At 37.7% G+C, this 12,349-nt stretch overlaps 1 protein-coding gene across 1 annotated transcript in view; it reads left to right on the top strand.

The window, feature by feature from the left end:
- The window catches only part of TNFSF18 (TNF superfamily member 18), a 63,086-nt gene extending 53,938 nt beyond the window's left edge, over positions 1-9,148 (top strand). Inside the window, 2 exon segments of the mRNA XM_029933351.1 lie at positions 5,934-5,964; positions 8,459-9,148. Coding sequence (XP_029789211.1) covers positions 5,934-5,964; positions 8,459-8,805 — 378 coding nt within the window. The 3' untranslated portion in view covers positions 8,806-9,148.
- The last annotated feature ends 3,201 nt before the right edge of the window (positions 9,149-12,349 follow it).

The raw sequence follows: 12,349 nt of genomic DNA, 5'->3' as shown, positions 1-12,349 counted from the left end.
TATTTTCTCCCTTTCTGGAGCTCTGCTAAACTCTCTTGGTGGAATAAAGGAAAAAACATGCTTGCCTTCAAGGAATGGGATGCGAGCTATAGTCTTAATGAAGAAAAGACATAAGATAATGGAAAGCAGAGTATGGTAAGTGTCAGGTGGCTAGTGCATCTCTGTGGAAGGAAATGGCACTGAACTAGGAGTAAGATCTAGATTCTGGTTCTAAGTCTCCCTAACTGTGTGAATTTAAGAAAGGTATTTAACCTTTCCATTTTTCAGTTTCTTTATCTGAAAATTGGTGGTAGGAGAATGAATTTGTTCATTACATTGCCCCTTCTAGCTATAAAATACAGTAATTAATCATTTGCCTTAGGGTAGTACAGAACATAAGTGCTTTAGGAATTCAAAATAGGGACAATGACTTTGGGCTAAGGTGATCAGGAAAGGTTTCATGGGAGAAGGAGAAAGCATATTGCTATTTGGGAAGCCCCTGATGCTTATCAGAAATTTCCCATTGAACTTCAGTCCAAGTTGTTGGTCTAGTAAAGGAAATGGAGATCTTTAGGCTCTTCTTAGAAGTTTTTCTGTTGACTACATAGAACTTACCAAAAAGAAAATAATAAATGCTTTATTTAATTTAGGATTTAACTCATTTCTGGGTACATTTGAAGATTTTGGGCCTTGGAGAGAATAAGGTAGTATATGCCTATCTAAGAAAGGGCTAGGATGTTAAATGAGTGCCAGTGGAAACATTTTTCTAAGGCCAGTGAAGGTTTCAGAGATAAGGTTCTATGATTTAAGAGATTTGAAAGCAACTGAGAAAAGATGGAGAAGGAAAGAGTACACGGTGGTTGCTGTTGTTAATTTATTTACAGCAAGTGTAAGCTTTGGCCACATTTTTACACAGGAGCCCATTAATCTGTGTTCCTAACGGTACACAAGGGTATGCAAGAGAGGCATCTCTAATCACATCTCTACTCTCTCCAGGAATGTATCAAGGAGAAGTCTGAACTTTCTGGGGCAATGAAGCTATGCTGAAAGAAAAGAATGGTCAGGAATTCTGAGTGTTTTCATTTCTGAAGAAGGGAAGGGTATGAATAGCAATAACTTAACTTTGGAAGCACTTTACAAGTGTTAGCCAGAGGACTCTGAAAAACATAGGATATGTTATAGGTGTCATCTGTTCCTTCATATGACTGGGGAACCAATGCTGGCTCTTGCAAAGACTAAGAGGAAGTCTAATAATGCCAGCAGCACCTAGGACCAAAAATTGAACTTGATTAATCCCATGTGTGTGAGCTGATTCTCTACCTTAGACAACATGCATCTGCTCAGTGAAAGGTTCTACCTCTAATGAAATAGTCCAGAATTAATTTCAAATTTTGGAAAATTCAAAAGGTTCTTAGGATATTGTCCTGATTGGATGCCATAAAGGCTTATTTCCTATAGGAATAGTCAATGGCCTGGCTGACAATACAATGACATTAACTCAGGTATTCCATTTTCCACTTGCCTGTGCTTCCCTTTTCCTATTAGCCCATAAATAAGTATCTTAGGAAAGGAGGCCTGAGTGTCTAGCAGATGGTGAGTCATTATGAGGTGGCTGCTTCTACCTTCTCCCACTATCTATGAACCCGGGAGTGGTTTTTTGTTTTTGTTTTTTTTTGTCTCCAGTGTACTTTTTATATATAAAATCCCACTTTCCAACTTCTATAGGCACTAACTGAAAAAGTGTTAGTAAGATTTGCTCCTTTTAGACCAACAGAAATTTCCTTGGAAGGACATTACTTTTTATTCCCCCCTCCCCTTTCTTTCAATGAAATGAAGGATGCTTCCAAAAGGAGGGAGTCGAGCTTGTACTTAAAAGCAGAACTGATTCTATTTCCAAATGATGATCTGATTGTAGAAAGAATTATTTTGTAGAAAGAATTATTATTTTGGCCATTTGAACCCAAGCATTTAAATCTAGGCTTAAATCAAAATGGGATTATAAGAGCAATGTATCCTTTCAAGCAAAAGTGAATTTAGCTCAATGGAAAGTCCCATATGCTTCTTATAATTGGATATTTACCCCTTCTAAACATGACCACAATTATACATAGAAACTGCCCCACAGAGTCCTGGGGGTGAGACTTTTGAATCAGACAGGCTGTTTGGAATTCAGCATACCTTCTTTTTTATTTTTTTATTTTATTTTTATATAATCTTTTATTTTTTATTTTTTATTTTTTAATTTTTAATAGTTTATTGTTAAATTGGTTTCCATATAACACTTCCCCACAGGTGCGCTCCTCCATTACCTCCGACTCCCTTCCGCCTCCCCCTCCCCCTTCAACCCTGGGTTCCTTTTCAGTATTCAATAGCCTCTTAGGTTTTGCATCTGTCTCTCTCCCCAACTCTCTTTCCCCCTTCCCCTCCCCATGGTCCTCCATTAGGTTTCTCCTATTCTTCTGTTAGACCTATGAGTGCAAACATATGGTATCCGTCCTTCTCCGCCTGACTTATTTCGCTTAGCATGACACCCTCGAGGTCCATCCACTTTGGTACAAATGGCCATATTTCCAGTATGGAGGTTCCTCAAAAAACTATCAGTAGAACTCCCCTATGACCCAGCAATAGCACTGCTAGGAATTTATCCAAGGGATACAGCATAGCTTCTTATCAGCTGCATGATGTTGGGCTAGTGTTACTTAATCCCTCTGATACACACTTTCTCACCTGCAAATGAACATGATAGCTCTCATCCCATAGACTTGCAGTAAGGATTAATGGGACAGTATAGAGCCGGACCCACAGTAGGCTCTGAATAGATTGTAGTGATTAATATCTGCATCCTTAGTATTGACATTATAAGGAAGATAAATTTAATAAGATGTTCAACAAAATGGATATTCCTTAATCATCTATTTCATTTCCTCATCTAAAGACCATATCTTGCTGCCAAATAGGTGATTTTTGTGATTAGACATATTTTCATTTGTGGCAAGAGAGAACATCAATGGTGGTTTCTATAGTTCTAAGTAGATGTTAAACAGTCCAAGTACAGTATCCAGGATTTTGGTTTCTGGCAATTAATTTGTCTGTGGCCTTGGGTTTCTCCACACACTCATTATGCATGATAGTAGACAAAGAGATACTATCTGTGCCATGTATATTGGCGCTCATTCATATATTGTTACCCAGTTGCCTCATGTGTGTAATCATGTTTTTCTAGAAAGATTATAAACTTCTAAGAGGCAAGAGCTATAAATTACATGTTTCTCTTGCTTTCAATGCTAGCTGGGAATATGGGGAATTAAATATTTTGTTCAATTCTTCATTATAATCAGTATCATTATCAAAACAGCTAATATTTAATGAGCAGGACCAGGTCAGTCTGGGCAAAGCCCTTCATAACAATTATTATACTTAAACCCATAAAGACTCTCAGTTAGCTAGGTGCTATTATTTTCATCTTATAAATGAGAAAATTGAAGATAAGGGAATCCCTATCACATGCCTATCATGGATCAAATGAAGTTGGATTTCAGCATTTTTTTCTAAGACATACCAAAAGGGGGATGAAATAAGTGCAAGAGCAAAGATAATTGTAGGAATACAAACTTTTTGATTGCAACAAAATGTTTTTTAGTACAAGCCCACCAAACATGCTAATTTATTATGTTATATATAAGTATTAGTACTCTGTATAATAAAAAGATACATAAAATGGAAACTTTGGATGAACTGAATAACACACTTGATATAGTTTCTTCATGGTGCAAAACTGTTCTGCTTTTGTCAAAATATTATATTTAGTATCTTAATATATAAACATTTCTAAAGTAATTGGAATCATATTTTAGTCAAGTAATTTGATAAATGTGCTATTTTCTTTATTTTAGTTTAAAATTCTTTGCAACAAAATAATTTGAAGATTATATTCTAAGTTAATTTATCTTGATTCATGATTTTGACTGTCATAACCTGTATTTCCCCACTCTCCTCTACTGGACTATTTCATTCCTTTGACTTCTCTTTAAACAAACAATGTCTTCCCCATTCTCTCTCTCAGCTGAAAACCTTGTCTCCAGGTTCTATGAGAAAATAGAATTAGGCAGGAAAAATGTTCTAAAACTTCCCATCGTATCTATCACTTAGCTGCATTTTTTTCCCCACGTAGAGTGTGCATCCCTCATATCACTGTGTATGAATTGTTCACATGCCTAAGGCCACCTGTGAATCAGATTCTGTCCCTTCTTACCTACTCAAAGACTTTGCTCTAATAATTATTTCCTAGCTCTTACATTCTACCCCTCCCCACTTAACTGAAACATTCCCATCAAATGGCAACAGAAAAAAAATGTTGGTTCTCTCATGTGAAACCAAAGACAAGAAAAAATAATAACCTCTTATCCTCATCTAGGCTCCACTCAATTTTTATGTTCTCAGCAAAATTCTTCTCAACTCCTCTTTTCTCATTTAGACTTAAATCCACCTTATTTAAGTTTCTGTCCTCATTACACTGCAAACTACTTTTGCCGAGGATCTCAATGACTACTATGTTGTTAAATACATCAGTTATTCCCTACCCTTTTCTCACTTGGCCCATCAGCAGTATTTGATACAGCTGATCACTTCTCCCTAAACTACCTTCTTCTCCAGGTTTCCCACTGGCCTTGCCTTCTTCGCCTCCCTTGCTGGTTCTTCCTCGTTCCCTGACCTCTAAACATTGCAGTGCTCCAGTGTTCCTGTCCATACTGTCTTTACAATCTTACACAGTCTCATATCTTAAAGCATCATCTGGAAGGTGAAGATTCCTAAATTTATATCATCACAAACTCCTTAAATTCCAACCTAATAGGTCCAAATGCCTACCTGACACTCCTACCTGGGTATGTGATAAGCATCACAAACTTGGTGTGTCCAAAAATGAACTCATGATTTTTTCCTCTCAGTTTCTTTCTTTTAAATCTTGCTCATTTCACCGATTAGCAACTTGATCTTTTCAATTACTCATGCCCAATATTTTGGAGTCATCCATTTTCTGCTCATTTTCTCATCCCATACCCATGTCAGGATAGCTAGTACCTTGGTTAGAAGCACCACGCTTTCTTGCCTCAGTGATTACAATGATCTCTTAGTTGGTCTCACGGCTTTTGCACCAGTCTCTCTTTGCTTTATTCCTACCATAGCAGCCAGAGAAATCCCACAAAAGAAAAACTTGCAATATCTTTAAGTTCAAAAAGTCTCTTAAGCACTTTGCACAAGGAAACCAATGAACTTTACATGGTACAAAATTTTTGTGTATGTGGTTATACCTTATTTTGCTCCTGAGTATTTTAAAGTCTTTAGCATTTAAATACCAGTATTTATAGAATTAACCACACTGATAGGTTCTAGTAGCAAGTAAACTGTTGTATGTTGCAACAGTTTGAAACTGAAGTTTCCTAATGGTATTTCAGTTACTGTAATTGGTGTGATTGTCTGAATATTAAATGAGTGTGGTTTTACCAATATGCATTGTGAATATTTCTATAGTTTATTAAAAATAAAAATCAACACAACCAGAAATTTTATTATTTTCTTCTTCTCCCACACCAATGAATCACCTTGTACAGTGACTGGAGTGTGGAGACTACTGTTTATAGACAATTTCTATAGCTCAAGAGGAGGAGAGTCGAAGATCAAATAGTTGTCCTATGAGTAGAGGTTCGGTGGATGGAAAAAGTCCTTAACTTTTGCCTAGAAGACCCAAAAGGGCGGCTAGGTAACAAAAGGGAAAAGATAAAACTGACCATCTACGAAGGGAAGCTGAGACAAGTGAGATGAGGTGGAAGAAAGGATTTTTTTATATGGCTAGGGAAAAGAAGTTGGCTTCAGGATCTGAAGCTCTAAATAAACCAACCAAGAAAGCTGTGACATGATCATTATCCTGACCATTTCCTCTTTTTCTCTCCGTACAGACTGCCAGTGAGCCCTGTGTAGCTAAGTTCGGTGAGTAGCCTATCTTGTGTATCTCCTTTTTACTTAGTATTTGATACAAGAAGGAAGCCTGTATTCTATTTTATTCGTTGTTCAACTATTATTTATAACTGCTTATCACGTGCCAAGCAGTTGTCTAGGAGCTGAGACTTTAGAGGTTAACCAGACAGACAAGTCCATGCTCTGATGAAGCTTACATTCAAGGTCACATCTCTGGCCAGGAATGCACATTACTCTTACAGGCTCAGAAACCAGAAATCCAGGAATATACTTTTAATTTTGTGGCTTTTAAAAAACTTTTTTTCTAAGTATTTCTGTGTTTTAATAAGCACAAGTTTCATATTTGACAAACAACATTCTGCTCACATATCATATATTGCTAGTGCTTCATAAAGTGTGTGTAGGGTGCCATTTTTGCTTCTAAATATACAGAGAAGGGATGAAAACTAGGGAAATGGTCACTCCCTTTGTGCCCTTCTCCTCACCTCTCAGCTTCTGAGGAACTTTCCCTCATAGTGACCTGGGATTTGCTAAAAAAACAAACAAACAAAAACATATCATAGTTTACAGTTACACTGGGCCTTAGGGTATTTCTTAGAATATATACAAAATTGAAGGCAAATACATTTGGATTATTTACATATTTCAAGCTGAATACACACTTTCAGCTGAGAGAAGAACATTTCTAGTGTTCACTGCAATCTTGTCTTCCTATACAGCTCAGACTGCTGGGCTCTCCTGGTCTGTGAGAGTTAGGGAGGCTCTTACTACTTGTCTCTGCCTTTGTAATTTGTTTTGTTTTCATAGTGAATGGAGAAGAAATCACGATATATTTGAAATTCCTTCTTGATGTGATAAGACGTTAAGAATCTCACATGCTGGCCTCAAGTCTAGTGGCCTCTGTAACATAATAGGAGAACCAGTGGCACTGTTTCTGTGGTGACTTGCCTTTTATCTATTGCATATTATGTGTTCTGCAGAAAGAAACTCAATGGGCTTTGGACTCACTGGAGATACAGGGAGACTTTGCTACTTGCTCTAATAGCTCCCCTTTATTTTCCTTTAGAATCTACCCTCACAGCCTTATATCAATCATCTATGTAAAGATAATAAGAATCTCTCTGGGAGAGATCACACATTGACTTTCTTATCAAGGTCTCTTTCTTATCAAGGTCCCTTTCTAATTATGAGATAAAGGCTTTGTCCTCATAACAAAAGTTGTGGAGAATTAGGGAATAGGCCAAATAAGTATTTCCAATGATCAAACACTTCCCGGGGCTCTGAAATCACACAAATGTGCTAAAACAATTAACATTAAGAAAATATGTAAATTCCACTTATACCTTTGAAAATAAGTGATCAACTATAGACTCTTCCCTCCCTCCTTTCCGTGACAATATAAACTAGGAATACTTATATTTAAACAAATTATTTCCATTTATAAACTCATGAATTTACCAGTAGCTGTTTTTGAAGAGTTGGATAATGATATCCTAAGAAGACCTCGGGTATATACCCTAAACTAAAAAGAAGAGCCATAATTTAGACACAATGCACCTAATTCGGTAACGTGGATGTACCATTCAATTAGGAAATATTTATTAAGCACGTACTAGATTCTAGGAACTCTTTTAGTTGCTGAAGATATGGCAATGAACAAAAAAGGGAAGTACTTTGTTCTCAAAGATGTTATATTCAAGTGGGTATAAAATAGACAATAAACAAATGAGGAACTTAATTCATAATATACTAGATGGTGACATACGTTCTATGAAGAAAACCAAAGCAGGATGGAGAGAGAATCACAGGAGAGCACTCTTTTATACAGATTGGTGAGGAAGATCTCATTGATAATGTGATACATAGTATACAGTATTTACACAGAAAAGCATGACTATATGGGGCACCCAGGTGACTCAGTTGATTGAGTGTTGGGACTCTTGATTTCTGCTCAGGTCATGATTTCATGGTTTGTGGGACTGAGCCCCACATTGTGCTGTGAGCTGACAGTGAAGAGCAACCTTGGGATCCTCTCTCTCTCTCTCTGCCACTTCCCCACGTGTGCACACATGTGCACTCTCTCTCTCTCTCTCTCTCTCTCTCAAACAAACAAAAAATAAACAAAAAAAAAAAGAAAGGAAAGCATGGATATGCATCTTGGACTGCCAACTCTAGTTATCACAATCCTGGTGTGTGATTCCACTCTCCCTTCCTCCTTTCTTTCCTTTCACTAACAGTGATTGACAAGACATACAAACATCACCTAAAATTTAACTCATCTTTCTATCCCAAATCCATTTCTTTAGAGTTCCCCAAGTAAGAGATACACTTAGGATTTGTAATTTCTCTAAAACAAGGAGTAGGTATTTAAAATATTAAAATTGTGATTGGAGAGAACCAATGTGGACTAGGTAAAGAAACAACTTGTAAATGGAAAAGAACTATAATCAGGAAAGGAATGAAATAACTATGCCCTGTTTTTTTCTCCTTTGTAAATTTCTTATAGGACCATTTCCTTCAAAATGGCAAAAGGCATCTCCTAAGCTTCCTTGTGTGAATAATACAGCTGATTGGAAACTGAAGATACTTCAGAATGGCTTGTATTTAATTTATGGCCAAGTAGCTCCAAATACAACTTACAAGGAACAAGCTCCTTTTGAGGTGCGGCTATATAAAAACAAAGACATCATACAAACTCTTACAAACAACTCTACAATTCAGAATATAGGAGGGACTTATGAATTGGATGCCGGAGATATACTTCACTTGAGATTCAACTCTGACCATCAGGTCCTAAAAAACAATACATACTGGGGGATCTTACTGCTAACAAATCCCCACTTTATCTCCTAGAGACTGGATTTCGCCTCGTCATTCATTGTCTTCAGCACATGCAGAGAAGCTAATGGGTGGGTTAAAGGAGACAGATTTTCAACATCCACAGTTTGTCTGGGTGCACAAATCAACAAAAACAGAACTCCTCTCTGCCTGTGAGTTTTCATCTCTCAAGCTTAACTGAAGATAGGCCAGCAACATTTGCTTACCCTTGACATTGGATCAGCAAAAACACTTTACTAATCCATGATAAAGGACTATCGGTGGCTTGAGGACAGACGTTTCTTAAGGAGTCTTTGTCTAATTCTTAAATCCTTGGGAGGAAAAATTGTCCTATATCCCTGGAAGCCTTACCTGGTATAAAAAAAAAAAAAAAAAAAAAGAAAGAAAGAAAAAAAGGTTCAGAGCAATGGCCTGGTGTTGCTCTCATATTCTAGGGTTGCTTCTCACCTTATTCTTCCCATACTCCTGTCTTTTGAGGCCCTCCTATTAAAAGTAGTCAGACTGGGAGGGTGGCCACAGATATGCCAACAACACCCCACTTTAGATGTGATGGTGTTAGATGATAGGGAACAATATCATCTACTGGGGACAGAGGCATAGGTGGCATGGAATGGGTGCACTTTACTTGAGAATTTCCCTTGATTTCATCACATTCAGGATGCAGAGAGCTTTATAAAACCAGTTAGTCAAAGGGCTCATTCTGAACCTTCACAGAGGCCTCCTGGGAACTTGTTTATTGTGTCTAGATGTTGTCAGTCATAAAGAAAGAGTAATTATTAGCAACCCTAAAAATTAACCCCCAGAAACTGGTATCATCAGTACTGTATTATGTCACATAAGAGTTTCATATTTTTAGCTGGCTCTCCACAGCTTGCCAAGTGCTTTCCATAGATCACATGGAAAATCTATGAAGCTAATAAGGGAGGCATTTTTGGCACAATTTAAATAATGAGAATATAAAGGCAAAAAGGATATCAGTAATTTGCCTCAACCCATAGAACTAGAGATTAATAGTGGGTTTCCCCAGTATCTCATATGGCCTCAGCTTAAGAGTGAATATTTCAGCTATCATGTAACATGTCTATAAAGTTTAGCAGATTTAATTATCAGGATTCCCTTTCAGCCCAAGGTGGATAGGATAAAGCTACAACACATCTTTCCTTTCTTAGCAAATTTTTCCTTTCCCTGCTTGAAGCAGGAAGAACAAGGGTATTGCTCAAGGCTTCCTTCAAACAAATACCCTGTGGCCTTGATCAAATGTGTTAACTTCTGACAATAATGAATAGCATTAAATTCAGTGAGAGCCTGCTAAAGCTTTAAACTCTGTTAAATTAATTAGCTCCTACATGGAAAGTGCCTAAATGTCCATCACCTGGATCAAGAAGATGTGGTATATATATACAATGGAGTACTACCTGGCAATGAGAAAGAATGACATATGGCCATTTGTAGGAAAGTGGATGGACCTCGAGGGTGTCATGCTAAGCGAAATAAGGCAGGCAGAGAAGGACAGATACCATATGTCTGCACTCATAGGTCTAACAGGAGAACAGGAGAAACCTAATGGAGGACCATAGGGAGGGGCAGGGGGAAAGAGAGTTGGGGAGAGAGAGGGATGCAAAACTTGAGAGACTATTGAATGCTGAAAATGAACTGAGGGTAAAAGGGGGAGGGGGGAAAAGAGGTGGTGGTGATGGAGGAGGGCACTTGTGGGGAAGAGCACTGGGGGTTGTATGGAAACCAATTTGACAATAAACTATTAAAAAATTAGTTAGCTACTTGTGGATTCTTGTTGATAGGTATGTAATATGACTATAAGATAACCCAATTTAAAATATTTATGGCTATTTGTAAAAAGCTACATTATGTTAATTAATACTATTACATATAAAGCTAATTTAAAAATATTCGTATTGTGTACAAAAAAAAATTGCTGAAGCTAAGCTGAAGACCAAAAAAAAAAAAATCTGCTGAGTAGCTGTATGGCCAAAGACCTAGATACCTTGTTTCTCTTGCTCTTACATATCTTCTCAGGAAATTAAAGTTATATCACATATTTACAGAAGTCCACTGGTATTGATTCTTGTTGAGTTATAAGCAACAGTGTGCTGAAGTGCTGTAGTGAGCTAGCACTAAACTCATGACAGTTGATTGTTAACATTTTCAAAATTTTGCAATCTTGTTATTAATTCATCATTCTTGAAATTGGCCATGGTGGGACTATTTATACCATGGGAACCGGCAAACACAAATTAGGGATGTTCCTGGTGGTGAACCTGTTATCCAGCACACCACTATCTGTAAAACTCTCTTTAATGAATCCTCTCAGCTTCTGCCTTATTCTTGGGACAATCTAGGTAGGCAAGAGAGAGTGAAATTGTCATAGTCCCAGTAAGAGGCCCACATGGCAATGATTTCTCAGGGCAAGGATGATCTCAGCAGCTTCAGGGAGAGTGATGGCTACCAACAGATCTTTGAAGTTTCCTGGTATTATACTTTCAGCCTTCATTTTCAACTTATACAATTTCCTTGATTTTTCAAATAGATGAAACCTATATAAATGTTATGTTCATAGGTGGACTGTAGCTAACTTATCTGTGGGTTATCATTTTAGCGTCAGAGAAGTTGAGAACTTGAGGGTGCATCAGAATCCTTGCCCAAATGAAACACCATTTGGCTAGTGTTAGGTAAAAGTGAGAGCTAGATGCAATTAGTTTTTTTGTTATAGCTGTACCAATTTCTGATGGGTTAGTCAGATAGTTTCACATTCTGACTTCTACCCCTCCCCTCAACTCCACCTCAGTCATCCTCACTAACAAAGCCTTCACTGACCCCTCTCATACGGATTGTTTTTTATCTTCCTTTTGGCCATTGGTTAAATCCCTCCTGAAGATGGCAGTTAACTGAAAAGTAATGCAGTTTTGTGCATTGGATGGGGGCAAACTAACTCCTTAAATTAAATACATCTGTTTATCTTGGAGATGAAATTCCTGTCCTTCTGTGTTTGATCTCAAAGAAGCAACTTTATTTGTGGGCATTTTTTATCAGAGAGAAGAAGCAAAAAGCTAAATGATTTATGGACAAGAAGTCTGAGAATTACCTTCAAGTAGAAGTTACAAAGGATAACTACACTTCTCTTGATCTGAATGTATACATCTCTATTTTGTGGGTCACCACAAGAGACCAGCACACATGCCTACAAACTCAGAGAGTATGACTGCAGCAAGATTCTCCTGTCTCTACTCCCAAGGAGTTGGCCTTTCTCTTCCTGACAGATTTACTGGGTGGGGTCAAACTCTAGCTCACTGTCAACTTTTGCTTTCTTAGGTGGGAGTCAGGCACTAGTTCCCTGTATCTCCCACTTGCAAGAAATAAAGCTCTTTTAGGGGTTCCCTTGAAGTCCTCCTACCAGGTTTAAGATCATAAAGTTTCATTGTGCCCCATTCCTCCTGCAAACGGAGTGGGTGAGGCCCACTCCTGGCCCCAGGTTTTTTTTATAGATGATATCTCAATCTCTCCTTCTTATGTCCTTGATCCAGCCAGTGTGTCAAAGAGTAGT

Source organism: Suricata suricatta, chromosome 3 (genome assembly GCF_006229205.1).
Source record: "Suricata suricatta isolate VVHF042 chromosome 3, meerkat_22Aug2017_6uvM2_HiC, whole genome shotgun sequence".
NCBI lineage: Eukaryota > Metazoa > Chordata > Mammalia > Carnivora > Herpestidae > Suricata > Suricata suricatta.
The sequence above is the reverse complement of the archived record's forward strand: the minus strand, read 5'-3'. Positions and strand labels throughout refer to the sequence as shown.